This window comes from Rutilus rutilus, assembly GCF_951802725.1.
Source record: "Rutilus rutilus genome assembly, chromosome: 20".
NCBI lineage: Eukaryota > Metazoa > Chordata > Actinopteri > Cypriniformes > Leuciscidae > Rutilus > Rutilus rutilus.
In genome coordinates, this window is record NC_140225.1 from 15,965,884 (window position 1) to 15,986,265 (window position 20,382).

General features: G+C 36.7%; 2 protein-coding genes across 2 annotated transcripts in view; both read left to right on the forward strand.

The window, feature by feature from the left end:
* The window catches only part of tacc2 (transforming, acidic coiled-coil containing protein 2), a 62,782-nt gene extending 49,881 nt beyond the window's left edge, over positions 1-12,901 (forward strand). Inside the window, exons 17-26 of the mRNA XM_084391969.1 lie at positions 1,426-1,518; positions 2,289-2,348; positions 5,101-5,232; positions 5,969-6,045; positions 8,002-8,045; positions 8,234-8,266; positions 10,064-10,224; positions 10,492-10,598; positions 10,789-10,909; positions 11,601-12,901. Of these exons, the coding sequence (XP_084248095.1) occupies positions 1,426-1,518; positions 2,289-2,348; positions 5,101-5,232; positions 5,969-6,045; positions 8,002-8,045; positions 8,234-8,266; positions 10,064-10,224; positions 10,492-10,598; positions 10,789-10,909; positions 11,601-11,666 (894 nt within the window). The 3' untranslated portion in view covers positions 11,667-12,901. The remainder of the gene's footprint in view (positions 1-1,425; positions 1,519-2,288; positions 2,349-5,100; positions 5,233-5,968; positions 6,046-8,001; positions 8,046-8,233; positions 8,267-10,063; positions 10,225-10,491; positions 10,599-10,788; positions 10,910-11,600) is intronic.
* A 475-nt stretch (positions 12,902-13,376) lies between these two features.
* ly6pge (lymphocyte antigen 6 family member pge) lies at positions 13,377-17,413 on the forward strand. Its single transcript, XM_084391660.1, has 3 exons — positions 13,377-13,721; positions 15,983-16,099; positions 16,447-17,413. The coding sequence occupies exons 1-3, from the start codon at positions 13,661-13,663 to the stop codon at positions 16,641-16,643; spliced, it is 375 nt and encodes a 124-aa protein (XP_084247786.1). The 5' UTR covers positions 13,377-13,660; the 3' UTR covers positions 16,644-17,413.
* Positions 17,414-20,382: the final 2,969 nt, after the last annotated feature.

Consider the following 20,382-nt stretch of genomic DNA (forward strand, 5'->3'; position numbering starts at 1 on the left):
CCACAAAAGACCATCAGCTACTCCGCCTACTGACCTAATGCGTAAAAGCGCGCTAGCCAGGCGGATTTAAAATTTGTTGGCTGGAGACCCAAGTTTTGTTTGAAGATGAAAAACGTACCAAGCACAAAATATTCTCTCACCTTTCCTGATTTCTAACACTCACTCATGGCGTTCGGCGTGGTCTTGGTCTTCGGCGTGGTCTTTTCTGTCATCTCCGGGCGTGTTCATATGTAAATTGCGTGAGCTTATTTTTTCCATTAGATTAAAAGATCTAAATAAAGCCATACATTTACCCGCCCATAGACCATCCCCTCAAAGAAATCAGGACAGAAGTGGTTGAAAGTGGACAAAAGAGACGAAACACCTGGTGTAAACGGGTATGCGTCACCCTCGTCTACTTGTAATCCGATCGACCAAAACGCATCTTAATAACAGGTGTAAAAAGGACCTTACTTTCTTATGTAAATGGTAACTGGGGCTGTTAAGCTCCAAAATTATAAAAATGGACCATAAAGTACACTACTGTTCAAAACTTTGGGTCAGTATGATTTTTATTTTTATTTTATTTTAAATTACTTTTATTCAGCAAAGATGCTTTCAGTTTATAAAAGTGACAGTAAAGACTTTTACATCATTACAAAAAATATTCTATTTTATAATTGCTTTATTGCCATTCATCAAAAAAAGTATCATGGTTTCAACAAAAATACTATATAAGAATATAATAATAATATAAGAAGAAGAAATGTTTGTTGAACACCAAATCAGATTCTGATTTAGAATGATTTCTGAAGGATTATGTGACACTGAATGACTGCTGACTATTCAGTTTTCCCATCACAGGAACAAATTAAATTTTAAATATATAAATATAGAAAATATTTATTTTAAATTGTATTAATATTTCACAATATTACTGTTTTTACTGTATTTTTTGGTCAAATAAACGCTGCCTTGGTGAGCATAAGAGACTTTCAAAAACATTTAAAAAACCGTACTGACCAAATATTTTAATGGTAGCTTCAAGTCTTCTAAAGTATAGACTACCCTTTTGTTGCTGTTATGTTTTTTGTTTATGCCGGTTGAAGCCTCTGGTCCCCATTCACTATTATTATATGGAAGTGAGCAGCTCTTTAGACATTCTGCTGACTAGCTTTTGTGTTTATTTTGGGTGAACTATCCCTTTAAAAATACACACTTGAAATAAACTTGGAAAGGATGAATGGATCTCACCACATTCACAACATTCACAGGAAAATGTGTATGAGTGTCTGTGTGTACGTACAGTATATGTATGTTTTCCCCCTTCAGGTTTAGTATTTGAGTGAGGCTAGTACAACTCTAACCCCTCTTCTCCTCCTTACCCCTGCCCCCACTCCATGGGTCACTCCCCCTTTCCTCCCCTCACCCTCCCTTGTGGCCCAGGAGGAGCTGGTGCTCGCAGCCCTGAGGATAGAGGCTCTACAGGTAGCCAAAAGCATCTCTCAGAGCCCTACTTTGTCCACTGTGTCCCCTCAGGTACTGCGCTGAACCAGCCCGCACCTGTGTGTGTGAGCGCGTGTGTGTGTCTGCAAGCACGTGTGTGTGTGTGTGTATGCAATATACTCCCTGAACTGAGCCCCCTGACTGCACCCTTGGGTATGAGTGTGAGTACCTACCCATAAACTACCTCACCATACTGTGGACGTGACATCTCACCCCCCCGGTTCTCTAACCCAGCTCCTGTCCCTCGATTGGTGCTCCTTTTTCCCAATCCAGCACCCTTTTGCACAAAAAGAGGTGTGTTTCTCCCAGGGCTTTGTGACAATCCTGCATGTTCGCCTGGACAGGAGATCCATAGAAACAAAGGTCAATGTGACTTGGAAATTAATGCTGTATTTAAACTATGTATTATTACTTCAAATAATAATGATTTGTAGATTTTTATTATTTTTATGCTTTTCCTAAGCAAAACATTGTAAGCTGAATTCCTTGTCACATTCATGCTGGTTCCTGGTTTCGATTGTTACTAATTTACACTAACTCATTGGAATACAATGGGCATACGGATCACCTGTATGCCTGGTCTGAGGCCGCTGGCGTGGCTTCACATAAAGCTTAGCTCAGATCTGCTTTCAGTCATGTTGGATGAGCGACTGTCACCACAGTCTCAGCATTTGTACAGGAAATGGAATGAACAGACTAATCTGGTATACACAAACATGCACACATACGTACTACAACCCCTAACACGACGCCTTATATTCTTCCCGCTTCATTCTCATGATGTTGTCTTGCACGCTTCACAGTCTCGCCTCAAGAAGCCCAGCTCACGCCGCTGGAATCTCAACGGTTCCCACATGGCTAAAGTAAGAAGGACAGAAAACAATCCCTCTAAAAGTCTAACTAGGTCTAGTCCGTATATTCTAATCCCATTGTCCCTGTACCACCATTAGACTAAACCACCATTAGTCAGAAAAATAGGTCTACAGACAGAAAGCATCTCATCCTTCTCCTCTCCTCTCTGTTCACTACAAAAATAATTTTCTTGGTCAGTATTTTTGTTGTTTTATTTAAACATTCTTAAAACTAAATACCCTGTTTTAAGTGTGTTTAGATTTTTTTTCCCTGCATTTTTGTATATACACTACTTTTATTCAGCAACTATGCATTGAATTGATTAAATGTGACAGTAAAACTTTTACATTGTTACAAATGATTTATATTTGTAAAATAAATTTGGTGCTTTTGAAATTTCTGTTCATCACAGAATCCTGAAAAAATAGTTTTCCACAAATATATTAAGCAACATTTAATATTTTCAACATTGAAAATAATAAGAAATGTGAGCAGCACATCTGCATTTTTTAAATGATTTCTGAAGGATCATGTGACACTGAAGGAATGGCTACTGAAAATTCAGCTTTGCCATCAAATGAATACATTAAAACTTTAAATATATTAAAATAGACAACAGTTAGGCCTATTTTAAATTTTAATCACATTTCATAATATTACCGTTTTACTGTATTTTAATCAAATGAATGCAGCCTTGTTGAGCATAAGACTTCATTTTAACTTTGATCAAACGGTAGTGTACAAACCAAGATATCATGAGTGTGCTGCTCTTGCCCATTCAGAGTTCATTTTTTTAAAACAAGGAACAGCAAAATCTAACCTCAAATTAGAATCTAAAAAAGTCAGTCACCTACATATTAAAAACACATCAACTCTAACTCATTTTCCAGACACATTTCACAGTACCCACATAACATTGTATAGACCTCATAGCTTTTTTCTAAATAATAGTTGGTTTTGTCTCACTCTGTCAAACCTAGTGTGGTTATTTTTGTAGAAAGCTGCAGGAAAATCCACACAGACAGATAGCAAACTCTGTCACAGGACGTCCCGCATTCCACAGGTATAGTTTCTGCCCCTGAATAACCTCTGGACTTCATTTCCAAAATAGAATTGAGCTTTAATGCATCAAAAGTATTTTTGGCATAGCACCGATACATCTGAGGATTATGGAGTACTTTCATATATAAAAAGAGTGACACTGTATTATATAGCTGAATTATGGAGTAATGAGGTTTAGTGATGGCTAGCCTGAATTGATGATATTCTTAAAATATTCAGTATTTTAACATACATTTTTAGATAACGCTCTTCCTGAAATAGTCCCACAGACACATTTCACATGCTGCCTCAGCACATTCTCCATAATGTTCTTTTTTTAATACCTTTTCTTGTCGTTAGAGAGAATTTATCATTCATGCAAATACATGTACAGCTGCTCTGAAGATGACAGGATTACACCACAACCCCACTGCTCTACTGAACTCTGTTTTGTCAATATTCAATTAGAATGATTTTGTTTCTCATTTACATTTAGAGTTATTCCTCTGCCTCATTTCTCACCCTCTGCTGACTGTGTTTATGATTGGTTATGACCAACATGCTTTTCTCTTGGGCTGGATCACACATTTAAGGAGTTGCTAGATAAGATTATGCAGTGCAGAATTTGATTATTGGGAAAATCGATGAGTTGGAGTCAATACCAAAACTAGGCCCCTCCAGACCATGTTTAATTCATGTAGTCATAAGACATCCAAGACCACAAGATCAACGCTCCAACTTTGATTTTGATAGAGTATCAATTCTAAATTTCGTTTCAGGTTTGTAATCTCAATTTGTGAGTTGTACCGTATGTACCGTACTATGTGCCCCCCCCCTCCATGATCTGAGTGCAGCCCAATAAATGGTATTAGACATAAATGCTTCTTTCAGACCAAACATTATGTGATTGGCATTCTGTATTTGTACCCTAACACACGGCCCCCTACCTCGTATAAGAGTCAAACTCAATTAATCTCCTAATCCAGCTCTGCTAGGAAGAATTAATCAGCTTTAATCAGCAAGTGGGTTTAAGGGCTAAACATGATGATTATTCAGGAACAACACCCCATCACTGGCTATAAAGAGATACAATTACCATCTAAAAATGGTACATTTATAAACATTTTATTGTAATATTAAAATTTAATTACAGTATATTTATATTTGAAAGTGGAAATTGATATAACATGTCTGTCTTTTCCTGTAGGACATAATAATAAAAAAATAGCGTTTTTTTTTTTTTTTAATTGTCCAATACAGACTTGTGCTTGTTGTGGCTGGTTGCATGAACTACCCAGATACATGCTTTTTAATTTTTTTTAAGGATATTTATTTGTCTTTGATTCAAAATGGATCATCAACTTTTATCTCCAATTACCAAACAACCTGTACTCCTGCAGTCCTCATCTGACAGCATTCACTTCCTGACCCGGATTCGGTCAAAGCCGCAAACTTTTCATGACAAACAGCTTTTCACACCCATCTCACATTGGGGATTGTCAATCATAACATCCCAGCTGAATGCAGCAGGCCTTTCGCAAACTGCTGGAGGCTTTTGAAACCCAAACAAAGAGCCTGCTCTCCATGGCATTATGGCTTCGCTGAGTAGAACCTGTAGCTGATGCGCTGCTTCCCTCCAGGATGTGTGAAATTAACATTCTTGTACAGAAATAAACTCACAGGTTTTTAACGGTTTCTTCACAACTCTCTCCTTGGCATCAGAGAGAAACGGCCTCACCGGGGGACAGTGGCGTTTCGAAGAGCTCCCTCTATTCCCGAGCATCATACATTGAAGGGGAAAGCCCTCATCTGCCACGTGACTTGGACCACTCTCTGGGCATCGCCCGAGAAGAGGTATGTGCTCACCCATTGCATGACGTCACACCACGATAAATAGACTGTTGTGGGAGGAAAATCTTAGTGTTTTCATTTCACATTGTATAAAAAAATCTGAATTGTTAAAGCTAAAAAGTGTGAAATTGTGCTGTGCTAAGATGACAACAAATCATAAACTGTTTGAATGCATAACTCATGTTATTGAATATTCATGAGTCTGAGGCAAGTTCATGTATATTAACTGGAGTGATGAGAGAGTATTCTTTTTTTTGTACTTCAGAAGATTTAAAGGCAGCATTAAATGAAAATTACTTGATTTCTCATAACTCGATTTTCTGGTGAAACCACTGTGTTTCTGAGTCGACTGAAAGCTCGCATTCATTTTTGAACACCTAATCTGAAATCTGAAATCACAAACGATGGATAGAACCAAGTCCCTGCTAAACCATTACACTCGGCTATACTTCACAACAAGGACGAAAAGATCTGTCACTACTTACATTTTTATTTCTACTTTAAGAGCATTCAGATGATTTATGTGGTTACATTTCCATTTTTTTTTTCAAAACCGGTTTCATTCTCATCACTTGCCGAACTTCACCAATCAGTGTTTATTAACCTGATAAATATGCAAATAAGAACATTATTATTTAATATAAGAAGATTTTTAGTTTGAAACATCAGAATGACGCTGGTTTAACCATTTCAATTGTGAAAGGCTCATTTGTGTGAAGTGATGCTATTCTTATTTCAGGTTGTTTTGAAAGAGAAAGAAGCCATGGAATGGAAGAGAAAATATGAGGAGAGTAGACGGGAGGTGGAGGAGATGAGGTGGGTGTTCTCACAGAACAAAGATTCCTGTGCTCTTGTGAGCTGCGTCATTTCCCGACGCCGACGTCATTCCCCCTCTTCTCCTGCGTCAGATGTGGTGGCAGGAGAAGAGGGGGAACAGATGAAAGATAATGTAGTTTTGTTTTCAACCATCTGGAAAACACATGTAACTGTCTTGTCACTCAATTAACCTCCATTTTAAGGTGGTTTACATTAGTTTTTGCTTTAGAAGCTTTTAAATGAGAGGTTAAATCAGTTGACAGTCATATTACACAGCTTTTTATCACCTCACTGCACTATTAAAGAAAATTCAGTGTTGTCTAATTCACAAGACAGCTGAAAGAACAGGACATGTTTTAAAGCTGTCCTTTTGTTTTCAAGGAGTAAAGTGAACAAGGTAATCGGGGAGGGTTGAGGATTCCAGCCAGCTGGACTGGGCCTTGTTAGTGTGGATAAGAATGGAGCTTAGTGCATTAGCCTGATTGGGCTCAGGATAAGGAAGGCCTAAGAGGCTAAGGAAAGACGTAGCTAATCCATCTGCTTACTGTGCCGGCAACCTGCTTTTCTCCAAGCAAGCCTTTCTGTCAGCCGAACTCTAGTAGTTAAACACATGATATAACAAAGGCCAATTTCCTGACCTTTCATGTAATCAACTTTGTTTAGAAGTATTTAAAGTCATTGTCACCTCAGCATGTATTGCTGTCAGTGCTGTTAAGTTGCATTTACATTTACGTACGTTTTTTACTGACATCTGGGAAAGAGCGGATCTTTCTGCATGCATGCAAACAGAAAAAACACTAACTAGGATTGTTTGACATCCAATTTGGGACACTTTCAAATGCACTTCTAAATCCTGTTTACATCTGGTATTAACATCCGTCTGGGGTGATCCGATCACAAGTGGTCAGCCAAGATAGATCTGGTTGTAATGTGTCTCAAACTGTGAGCACTTGTGATCGGATTTTGAGGGGAGGGTCTCTGACTTGTGTCACTCACTACGTCAGTGTGTTACTGCATGTTGGTAAATCACAAAGAGAACAGAAAGAAACAAATGGCACACATGTTCCCCTTCTATACATTTTTAGTTCTTTTAGCGAAAGTACCTGTATGAAGCCCAACCCCATTTTCTGTCTCTATTTGTACTGTAGTTTCAGTGAACAGATCACAAAACATTTTGGATCCTGCTTACACTTGTGTTTAATGCTAGCCACTTGTGATTGGATCATCTGACACAGATCCCGGTTTAATTGGACTCTAGGACATATGGTTTCTGGACTACACTATACAGTTCAAAAGTCTGGGGTCAAATTTTTTTTTACAGTTATTTAAAAGAAGTCTCTTATGCTAACAAGTTGCATTTATTTGATCAAAAAACATATTGTGTACCATTATTACAATTTAAAATAACTGTTTTCTATTTGACTATATTCTAAAATGTAATGTATTCCTATGATGGCAAAGCTGAATTTTAAGCATCATTACTCCAGTCTTCAGTGTCACATGATCCTTCAGAAATCATTCTAATATGATGATTTGGTGCATTAAGAAAACAGTTGCTGCTTAATATTTTTATGCAAACCAAGATACATTTTTGTTCAAAAGAATAGCATTTATTTTAAGTGTAATTTTTTGTAACAATGTACAAGTCTTTACTGCCACTTTTGACCAATTTAAAGCTTCCTTGCTGCATAGAAGTGTTACATTCTTTAAAAATAATCTTACTGACCCCAAACTTGAACGGTGGTGAACATCAGTCCTATTTTATTCCTCTGAAAACAGGATTTTTAAAATAATTTTTACACTACAGATATATACAACATTTATTTATTTATTTATATATATATATATATATATATATATATATATATATTCTTAAAAGGATCTGATCTGATCAGATCTTGCAGTATAAATGCATCTTATTTGAATATTAACTTGATTTTTGCTTATTCTTCACAGGAGAATAGTTATGGAGTATGAAAAGACCATTGCAGAGATGATCGGTGAGTCTTGATTGCTAAATACGATTTCATCTTCTCCTGGGGATTTTATCTTCTCCTTTTCGGTTCTATTTATCTGTGCTTTACTTGTGCTACAATGCTACAAATGAACAGGCACAGCCCTTTTCCAGTCATGCCACACCAACACACATATCCAACACATTTTTGTTAATTTCTCATTTAATTTGCAGACAAATCTTTCACGCCTACGGACCCAAACACTGGTCAGTTATAAGCACAAACCTTCACGTCTCCTTGTATATTCCACTTGACTTAGAAAACTTAAACATGCTTCTGCTTAAACAGGCCTCACCCACTCACTGACAAATTAATCCAATTTCTTTGCCTCTTTGGTATTTACGTCCACGTAAATACTGCAGGCCTTGTGCATTCTTACACATTCACATTGTGATCTTGGTTTAACCTTGACATGCTTTTCTCTCTTTGCACAAAGAAAAAAATATTTTCATTGCCTTTTTTTCATTCTTCGTGATACAATACCATCCTTAATATTCCACTTGATTTTATTTTCACTATTTTCTTTTATGTACCTTCTGCATCATTTTTATTTTTCCTTGGTTCAGTTTTCTTGGCCACTTTTCTGGCTTTCATCACCTTTCTTCCATGACACTTTCATTAATTTCTAAATCCACCCATGTTTGAGACGCGCTTTTCTCTCTCTCACGTGTCCCACCCTGCTGGCTTGACTTAATGCCTTCCCTTCTTTCTGTTTTGCTCCCTCTGTCCCCCATAAATATTTGATAAATCACTCAGGCATGCCTGGTAAGTAACAGCAGCTCTTTATTTTCTTTGTTTGTGATGAATCCACCACATCTGATAGTGACGGACAAGGAGAGTTTTCTCTTTCTGTAGCCTGATATTGGGTCTCTCCTTTTAGCATCATCTGTTTTTGCTCTTCAGGTCTTTTGTAGGCCTATTCTCAAACATCTTCCATTGCCAGCTCATCAGTGTTGGGGAAGCTACTTTGATACTTTACTTTTCTAAAGTAAATTTACATTTAAAGTAGGCTAAGTACAATCAAGCTACCATTTAGGAAAACAAAAAGTTACAACAGTAACATGTCTTATTATTATCACAGTTGAAAACTTTTTTTTTTTTTTTTTTGTAGAAAGTTCAAAAGAAAAGCATTTATTTGAAATAGAATTCTTTTTAATCTATTGTATTTTTTCAATGTATTTTTCCTTGCTGAATAAAGGTACAGTATTCATTTATTTTATAAAAAAACAATACTATCCCTAAACTTTTAAATGGTAGCGTACATTCAAACTAAACGAATAAAAATAGAATACATTTTATATAATTGATTAGAAACGTGATAGACTAACATATATTTAACTCCAATAAAAGTTCGGGAATTTAGTTCCAGACACACATCAGTTTAAAAGGATTGTTCACCCAAAAATAAAAATTGTGTCATAATTTACTTACCCTCATGTTGTTCCAAACCTGTATAGATTACAAACATTCTTTAAAAAATAGTATTTTGTGTTCAACAGAATAAAGAAACTCATACAGGTTTGGAACAACTTGGGTGAGTAACTGATGACAAAATGTAAATTTTTGGGTGAAATATCCCTTTAAACAGTGAATCAGTTTTTTTTTAAACCAGTTCATTAAAATGAACCATTCAGTAGTCCTATGCTAAGTAAGACTTTGAAAGGTCTTCTCATCTCTCACCGTGTTTCAGTGGTTTGCCCATCATTGAGTGAGTGTGTGTGTGTGTGTGTGTGTGTGTGTGTGTGTGTGCGTGCGTGTGTGTTGTCTGCATGCATCACAAAGATGCAGGGTCGAAATCTGCATTTTCATTTGTCATTATCAAAGATGTAGACATAGTGGTGTAGAGTATAACATCACATCTGAAGTACTCAGAGGACCGTAAAATTAACCTCTGCCTCATCCAAAAGCAGATTTGCACATCTGTTTGAGTGTGTTGTGTGCTTTAGTATCGTATAATATAAACCTAAAATTTATTTTTTTGTGTGTTTGTGTGTATGTCTCAGAGGGTGAACAAAGGGAGAAGACTTTGTCTCATCACACTATCCAACAGTTGATCCTGGAGAAAGACCAGGCTTTAGCTGATCTCAACTCTGTGGAGAAATCTCTTGCTGACTTGTTCCGGCGCTACGAGAAGATGAAAGATGTTTTGGAAGGCTTCCGCAAAGTAAGTCATTTTGTTAATGGTTAAAGATCTTGTGCATTTCTATCTGCAATTCTATATTGTGATGTATTTCTGAGAAAAACTGAATATTCAATGAGATAAATGTAGTTCGGGACTTATAATAGATTGTGGTCATTACATTACCAGAAATGGAGCCAAACTGAACGCAAGCTATCTAAAACAATGCCTAAGTTACTATGGTTGTTGGTTAACATTATTAATCATTATTATAAGTCATTTACACACTACAATTCTTTGTTTTTCCATCAGAATGAGGATGTGCTGAAGAAATGTGCACAGGAGTACCTGTCTCGTGTCCGTAAGGAGGAGCAGCGCTACCAGGCCTTGAAGATCCACGCTGAGGAGAAACTGGATAAGTAAGTAGAGATCGTTCACAGGTAGTTCATCCATGCATATGTTTTTAACATGCTTTGCTTTGTTCAGGAATTCTGTTGCCTGGAACAACATCTGTTAGGCTAATTATGGGTTAGACTTAAACTGTGCACTCAGTGTTCTTTAAGAGTCCTTAGAAATATGAAATGACGGCATGTCTTTGACCGTGTGCAGGGCAAACTCCGACATCTCTCAGGTGAGAGCCAAAGCCAGGCAGGAGCAGGCAGCGTATCAGGCTAGTCTGAGGAAAGAACAGATGAAGGTGGACTCACTGGAGCGCACACTGGAACAAAAGGTTTGCTCACACTCGCAAATCCACAAGCACAAGTCATACCTTGCAAGCCTAAAACCTTACTTTTTTTTTTTTTTTTTTTACATTGTTGATTTTTAATTAAAATAATGTTATTTATTTAATTGTATACACTATATATAATACGCTGCCGTTCAAAAGTTTGGGATCGGTAAGATTTTTTGTCTCTAATGCTCACCAAGGCTGCATTTACTTGATTAAAAAAAAAACTGTAATATTGTTAAATATTATGAAAATTTTAAATAACTGTGGTAATATATTTCAAAATGATGCAAATCTGCATTTTCAGCATTATAACTCCAGTCTTCAGTCACATGATCCTTCAGAAATCATTCTAATATGCTGATTTGATGCTCAAAAAACATTCATTATTATTATCAATGTTGAAATGTTTCTTGAGCAGCAAAATCAGGATATTAGAATGATTTCTGAAGGATCATGTGACTGAAGACTGGAGTAATGATTCTGGAAATTTAGCTTTGCCATTACGGGAATAAATTATATTTTAAAATATATCAAATAAAAAATCAGTTGTTTTAAATTGTAATAATATCTCACAATATCATTGCATTTTCTGTATTTTCTTTCGAAAAAGAAATGAAGCCGTGGGGAAATAAGAGACTTATTTTTTTTTACCAACATTCAGATGTTGACATGATGTTTTATCTTTTTACAGAACAAAGAGATAGAGGAACTGACCAAAATTTGTGATGAATTGATTGCCAAGATGGGGAAGAGCTAGCCGTCCATTCGACAGAGTTCTGTCCGAACCACAAAGAGACACAAGAACAATGACTGGACAACAGTGTAAAGACAGAGGAGCAAGACTAAAGGGTTCGTTATTGTTTTTCCTCTTTTTAACGGACAGAACAATGAACCTATTAAACAAAAGGATCTCACACTACTGACGTCTTCACATAAACTGGAGTCCCAACGACTGGGAGGACACACTAGATTCTGGCTGTAATTATTTTCTCTTTATTTTGATGTATTAATGTACACCAACTTACCTGTGTTGAGGGTCTTGTGAAAGTACTCCCTATTAGTAGAGACTTTTTTGAGAGTCTGTATAGCTCACACACACAAACAAACACACAGAGAGTATGTGTTTATAGTGAGTCTGAAGTTATGAGTGTCGATGCCATGACAACCGCTGATGGAGTCGACTGTTAAACTGTTGTACCCTCTTCTTAACTTGAAAACAGAATGACGAGAGAATATATATAATATAAAACAGATGAATTAATCATTCAGTTGTCACAAAGTGGTATTCATGATCATGATTATAAAATGCATGTTGTAGGCCTTGACGTTTTTGTAAATATGAAATGACTTGAATAGAGTAAAGGAAAACAACTGCAGATTTTGATACTGTTAGCTTGATCAGCTTCCTTGTGTATCTTTGTAGATACTTGTTGTTCATTTGTTTCGTTGTCTTCTAGCAACACTGATGTTTGATTTTATTTTTGGATTTTATTTTGATATATAAATGAACCCACTTGTTACTGTCAGTGGTTCTGAGCTAATTTAATCTGAATGGTTTTGTCTCAGTCCTGCTATAGCTGATGTTTCACAAAGCAGAAGCTCTGTCATTTATACAGGACATGCTTACAAAGTGCAATAAAAGATGGCAATACAGCTCTTCTGTTTATCTGACCCAAATTGCACAGACATAAAGTAATTATACAAAATGTAAAGGCATGATGCTTGATGCAGTAATAATTACATTTACATTTATTCATTCAGCAGACGTTTTTAGCCTCCCACTAGGGCATTTTAAGAAAGCAATAATGTTGTTAATTAACAAACAATGAATCTTGCTGACATGAACCTACGTATGTGCATAAAAAGATGCATTAGTTAGCTGGCAGATGGGTCTTAAAATCACACCAGACAGGCTATATTAGTGGCAATTACATGCTGGCACAGAACCAGACTGTCTGTGAGTGAGGGGAAAAAAATAGTAGAAGTAGAATTTATGAAAAATCAAGGAAGAAGAAAGAATAAACAATAAATAATTTTGGAACATGGAAAGATACCGATGCTTAATGGTATAGGTGATGTCGTAAACATATATAGCCTCTATATATATAGGCTATATATGTTTACAACATCACCTATACCATTTTAATTTCAGTGAACTCAAAATTTTAAGGCAACCAGGTAACTTTACTTTTTTAAGTTATGCCAACAATAATTTTTTACAGTGTAGTAATAAAATAAGTAATACAAAATAGGAAGAAGTTGTAGGAAGAACAACTTCTATAAAAATAGAAGGTTAATTATAAGCTGATCTACTCATTAATTTGGTGTAAAGGTTTGATTTTGGTTACCCTTACCACATGCATGTATTCAAATAGCCTTTGCATCAACTGTTTGATTGGCTGTGATCACTGTTCTTCTATGTCACAAAGGGTGACATAGATTTGAGTTTCTGTCACTGATAAATGGAGGCATTAGCTGAATGAAATCTGGAGGGAGTATCAGACCCCTGGCTCGCATACTGTATGGGTGGAGCACAGTCACCGATCCCTCATCTCTGATTAGTCAAGATGGTGAGAATCCCATTCAGATCTTAAGACAGAAGCACAGGCCTCAGTGGACAAGGCTGGTAATCTGTGTCCTCACTGCTGTTGAGTATTAGCTCTCCAAAAGAAGGGCTTAAGCTCAGGGGTTTTAAGAGCAAACAACCTGCTTTTCATCGTGCTAACCTGACAGCCATAGACCACCGGCGACATGAGAGCGGTCCACTTCTCCCTGCTGCTGGGCCTGGGCTTCATCCTCCTCGCCGCTCACAGTGAGTACTTCTCTGTTCTTTTCTACTTTTTAAGAGTTTTTTGCTCTTGTCTTCTCAGTTCCTTTACGTGCGCCACACTCACAAATCCTAATTAGCTTTTTAGTCTAGACTCCTCTGTCTAGGCTACTTTTCTGTCGTTTTTATCATTTTTAATGATTATCCAATTTCCTCATTTTGAAGTGTCCTTTTGCTTGAGGATATCTTGTTGGCCTTGAGGACGGTGTTAAAGGACTAACAGAAAATAATTGGTGCAAATCAATCCCTTAAACAGATTGAGGGCTAAAAAGAGTTTGTAAGTCTGGTGGCGTAATTTTACTTTGATTGCTCGACCCAAAAAGAGTGAATATATCACATTAACATTTAGAACTGTCCAAAACCACAGTGCATTCAGTAGTAATGGTGTAAAACACAATTCTTCAGTGAAACTTTACATGCATCTGCTGTGAAATATTGAGTGTTAAATGAGTATAGTAAAAGCTGCTTTTTTATGGAAACTAAAATTACACATTGAAGATAATATTGAATGTATATGGAGGTGATTTGGCTCAGATACTGTATAATTGGATATTTTCTTGCACTTCATTTTATAATTGTTTTATTTTAGTCCAAAACTATCCCGGTAAATTTGAGAAATGACAGCTGAAATATTCCCAACATACTGCAAGTATGTGCTGTAATACGAAACTGTCTGGATACATTTGACAAGTGACAGCTGAGGTGAGACATACAGTATGCTTGTTCTTTCTTGTTATGGATTTTGTGCAGATGATACGTAAGAACTTTATTCTTAACCTCTGTCGGAAAGGTTCCGGTGTAGGCAAATAAAGGAGACCGCAGCATTAGTTCCAAACCAGTGATTTATCTCAAATGTTCATATGTATTCAACAGGGTGTTTTGTACATTTCTTATATGAATGTTGCTCTAGAACATTCTGAAATATGTACAATTATTACAATTTAAAATGACATTATGGCAAAGATGACTTTTCAGCAGTCATTACTCCAGTCTTCATTGTCACATGAATCTTCAGAAATCATTCAGTCATTATCAATGTTGAAAAGAGTAATGATTGGTGAATAGTGGTATAACTCTTGAGACTAACTCAACAAGAAGCACTTTAAAAGTTCATTCCAAACAGCCTGAATAACCTGCCAGTAAATAAGTTTGAGTCTATCCTGTGAACTGAAGGCTTTGCTATCAAAGAGAGTGACTCAGATGCAGCAGAAGGATGTCTTTAGGGTGAACTAACAGTGCTAAAACACACAGAGCAGATTTAAAAAGCAATGTCTGTTTTTGAAGGTGTTACAGTCATGCTGGCATAGAGCTCTGATGTTGTTGGTTTGAACTTCAAAGGATGTTTGCTAAAAAAAAAAAAAAAGCACTTTTAGGAGATAAGAAAGAAGCACGCGAAAGAATGCTTAGCCATAACATATACTGTTGGGCATTTACAAGACAGTTGAAAACACTGATATGTTTCTCTGCTGTGACTTCTGTTGACTTCCCTTGGGTTTGCAAAAGCAAAGATCTGTCTAGGATGAAATGTCAATGTTCTGTTTATAGACTTCATGGAGCAGGGATTTTAGATTACATTTTTTTATCTCTTTTTATTGATCTCATGTTGATGCCATATTTGCTTCAGTCTTAAAGCTGCTTCATGGTGGAAATTGAGATGTGTATATGTGTATGTCATTGTAAAGTAGTGTCATTTTCCCTTCTCTACACTAACAAATAAAAATGTCATAATATATATAAAGCTTTAGTCAAATGCAAATTATTATGGCACCTGGGAGATTGAAATTTGCCTTGATTGTTGGAGCCGTGGCCTATAGGCATTCGTGTACATGGATGCATTGCACTGAGCCATAGTTCACATGTGGGCAATTTTGACATGACTTGCAACATCATTAAAGTGTCGGAAAAGAAATAGAAAAAGTTATTTTAATATAAAAAAATATTTTTAATTTTAATATAAAACCTTTAATACAAAAGAAATGTATATGTGAATGTATCTTGAATAATTCGTATTACCCTATTAACAAATAAATAAACATACTAAATAAAGTAAGCGATACAAAATCTAAATAAATTATTTGTTAATAATAATAATACATTTTATTTTCAAGTAAAAAAATGCTATTTCATTTTTACTGGAAAACAAGACAAAAAATACTGATTAAGAAAAGTAATAAATATTGATATATCAGCACTTACACTTTAGGCCTTCCTATTCAGCTGCATTCCTCCCCTTTGTCTCTCTTTAGGTGAGGCGCTGAGGTGCTACACCTGCATGGGCTCTACAGATGAAGACTGTAATCGCCAGGGCTCCAAAACGTGTCCGAGCTACTCAGATGCATGTGCTGTTGTTCGGGGACATGGGAGTAAGTTTAATGGGTACATTGTTAATAGTTAATCTTCCTGCATGGATGAATGAGAGGAAACTGGGCGAGAACATTTTTTTATTTCCTTGGATGTAGGTGATGAATCACGGCGGGATAAATCTTTAGAAAAATCATTAACGACTGTGTGTGTGTGTGTGTGTGTGTGTGTGTGTGTGTGTGTGTGTGTTTTAAGGGGAGGCACTGGATCAGGTTGGTGTTTAAGGAAGACAGACTGCTCTGTCTGGGCACAAGCTTAGAAATAGCAGGAGGTCTACAGCTTCCTTATGAGGAGGATCAAAGCACATTAATATGTAATCACGCTCTCATACCGGTCTTGTCTTTGTTAGGTGGCGTAATGAAGTCGTGCTCGTACAAATCCTTCTGCAGCCAGGCTAACAGCCAGGGCTACAGAGCTCCAGGGGTCAAAGTTCACTGCTGCTACTCCGATGACTGCAATGTGGCAGGACACGCCACCAGAAACACCACAGGCTTCAGCTTCCTTCTGGGCCTTCTGTTATTCGTCTGGCATCTGCTGTCAAACTAATGTTACCCTAGACGAACTGACCTGACTATTAAAGTCTAATTGCCATTATGGAACTTGACGGAACTCTGTATACTCTGTGATTGTTGAAATGTCAGCATGTGTACTGCCATGGGATCGTGATTGCAATGCATATAAGGTTGAGCATATAAAGCACTCACACACAGAACTTCACATACACAGATATTGTCACATTTCGACTATGCATAAAGCAAATGTATTTATTATTGTTTCAGACTTTCTAGGAATTCAATAAAGCTGAAAGCCTTTGATTAATTAGGCAAAATGAATATAAATGAACTCTATTAAAGGGATGGTTTACACAAACATGAAACTCCTGCCATCATTTTCTCACCCTCATGCCATTCCAAACTCCTTTTTTTTTATATGCTAAAGAAGCTATTTACCTGAATGTTAAATGCTGTTTTTGAGCAGCTGTCCCTGGTCAACATCCATTTTCATTGTTTTGTAAGCAACAGAACCGCTTGAACATTCTAGAAGATAATTCCAATTGTCTAATTGAGCAAATGATGATAGAATTTTTATATTTGGGTGAACTTTTGGGTGAAGCCGCTTTAGTATTATGAACAAAGAGAGCGAGAAGAGATGTCTTAAGATGAGTCACAAACCTGTTGTAAATTAATGTGTGTAATTTTATCTTCATGTCTCTCCATACATGGAAATGAACATGAAGATAACATGCAAGAACGCACATTCTCTGGTCTGTTCTGCTTTTGTGCTTGATTGTAAATAAACACTGCTTTTTCCTTATAGTTTAATGTTTTTTATTTTATTTTTTTATTATTATAAATAAGCCTACTATCAGGAAGGTGAAATGCGTTTTTTATTTTCAGATTATTATTATTTTAAATATATTCAAAATTAAGCGTTTCCTTCGACGCCCTTAAGTGCTTTACCTCTATTTAACACAAGGTGCCGCTGTAAATGAACAAATCAACAATCATCAAGTAGTTAACGACAAGGGACGCTGTTGGAATTAAAATGATATCCAAAAAATTTCCAGCCCACCCTGAACACCTGACTCGGCCAAGGTAGGCACGTCTGGCGGACGGATTGTTTTAAGGTTTTCATCTGCATAACCTTACGCAAACTTGTTGAAGTATTTGAATAAAAGGCTATTAATCGTCACAGCTGTGGCGGCGTGATGAATTAGGCCTTACACGTTGCATGTGTTGTGAATTTGAGAGTTGTTGCTTCATGATTAACAATAATCCTGATTTATTTTGTTGATCCATAAATTTGATGAAACATATTTCATTTTAAGCGTCTAAAAAGTATTTAGAAAACTCATTTCTCAAATATTTACCCCAGTAGACTAGCCATTCCACCAAATAGTTGCTATCATTTTTGTGTATTAAATTATGTGCTGTCGTTCAAACTGTGTAAGAAGCTTTCAGAACCTTTGACATTTTAATTAATTAATTATTATTTAAAAAAAATATATGACGTGGTATGATATCTAATGCAAATTTATCCCTTAATGTTTGTATAGTTCATATGTCTATGGTTTAGTCAGTACACTCGTTTTTCTTCTTCTTTTCTTTTATTAAGAGAGAGAGAAAGAGAGAGAGAGAGAGAGAGAGATGTGATTTAAGCAAATTAATTTGCCAGTTGTGTGAAGAAAAGGCTTTTGGTTTCTTTAAAATCATGTTGGTCATGAAGTCAAAGCAGGACATGAGGTTAAACTTAGCCATTTCTGCCTGTTGTCCATTGCATAGCTAAACCTTCTCTCTTCGCTTGTTCGCTTTGCTGAGGCTTGTAAGTCTTTCTTTTGACAGACAGGTGTGATAGTGTGAACGAGCTGCCCCAGAGGGGGATAAAGAATGACCCCAAACTGTGATGCTCCAGGGCCGTTCCAGTGGGTGCTCTGCTTTGCTTGTGTCAGGCCTCATCAGAACTCATCAGCTTTATTTGGAGATTTCATACACTTTCAACAAGGCCTTAGCATGGGGAGTAAAGCTGCAGATTGCAAGGCTAGAAAGGTTAGGTAAAGTGCGTCTTACAATTATTCTGCAATGTAATTTTTAAGGTTCTTGGAATGGCAGTGTGGGACTTTTCCTTCATGAAAAATTCTTCGAATGTCTATTGACTAATATTTTCTGAGCTTGCACTAAATTTTATCATAGTAAACCAGAGAGGTGCCTTTAAGCTTATAGGGAAAATGATATCCCAAAAAAATTCTTGTCATTTGTATTAAAATATGCTGTACTGGCTGCCATCAGTGGCATGTGTAAAGGTCATTGCTATGGTGACCATCTATAGAAGAAATTGCTCATTTGATCATCCCTAGGTAGCTGTTCAAGTCTAATCCATTTCCACCTAGGGACACTATTACTGTAAATCCCATTTTCACTATGGCAAGCCTTAAGCCAAGTGCCATTTATTGGGATGCTGGAAACCAGGCGATGGTCGTTTTGATCTAGAAAGTCTTGCCAGCACACGTTGTATTTTGGTCCACATATGAACTATGTGATGTTAGGTTCTCATAATTGCTTTTTGCAGGCTACCAGAATCTTAAAAAGATGATGAATAACTTATTTTGTTAATCTCATTTGGGTTTGGGCTTCATTGTGTTTTTCTCAGAGGAGGACACATTTTTGGTCCAAGGTGCAATGTACATATAAGTTTAAATTATTATTATTTTTTTTTATATTTTGTAACAAAGTAAATCTGGATTTTGTCAACGGTATTAAGTGGTATTTAAAATACCATATAATTTGTTTGTTTTATTCTGACAAGTCAGGGTTAGTTCAGATGTTAGGTGTGCTGCAACTTCTACAAAAAGAAATTATATTTTTGAATTGAGTTTTTAAAAATATGAATAATGATTAATTGTACCCATTGCACCAAATGACATTTTAAGAATTTAAACTGAAAATGCTATAACAGCTTTTCAAAACCATATAAAACCAAAGTGAATACAAACATTTCTAAGAATTTGCCACATCTGTTTTCAACTTTATTTGGTCCTTTACTTTATTGTTGACGACACTTGTATGTCATTTTGACCCATTTACAGCTCAGTGATTTGAAGAAAGAGCTTGTCTAGTGAAAGCCGGGTATTACATCAGAACATACAAAATTTGGTCAATTATTTGACAGTTTTTCCTCTTCTCTCCATGAATTCACCATATAAGTACTGAACAGCAGCATGGGTCAAGTCAAGTGTGTCATTCAGATATTCGGGGGCACGTATTTTAGTGGGCCACATCAAATACTCTCTGAGCCCGATTGGGAGGGAACAAAAGTGTGGTGTGGAAAAGAGAGCATGTGAGATGATGGCTGTGTTTTCGAGTGCGCGGAGCCCGGCTGGCTGGTCTGGGTTCAGCCCGCGGTCACTGGTTTTGGGGTCTCCGGGTCTCAGGTCCTTTTTGAAAAAGATCCATGAAGCAGAATTAAAGTGATCTACCTCCGGACTGCGGACCCAGGGCTTTGGTTCCAGGGAGGGAGGAGGGCACAGAGGCTTGATAGAAGAGGGGCAGAGAGGGTGAGCTCAGAAACCGGGATTGGGAAAGGGAGGGAGAGTAATTGGAGAGTTATGCATAATCAGTCTGGCCTCAGCTACTTTGAAATGAACCTAAATTGTTTGTTCTGTGAGCTAATACAGCTAGCAAGTGAGCAAACACACAGAAGAGACAAGGTTATAAACTTTATACAACGTTCTTTTTAAATAATTGTTTTTAGAGGACATTTTGCACCTGGCAAACAAGCCATCTGCAAA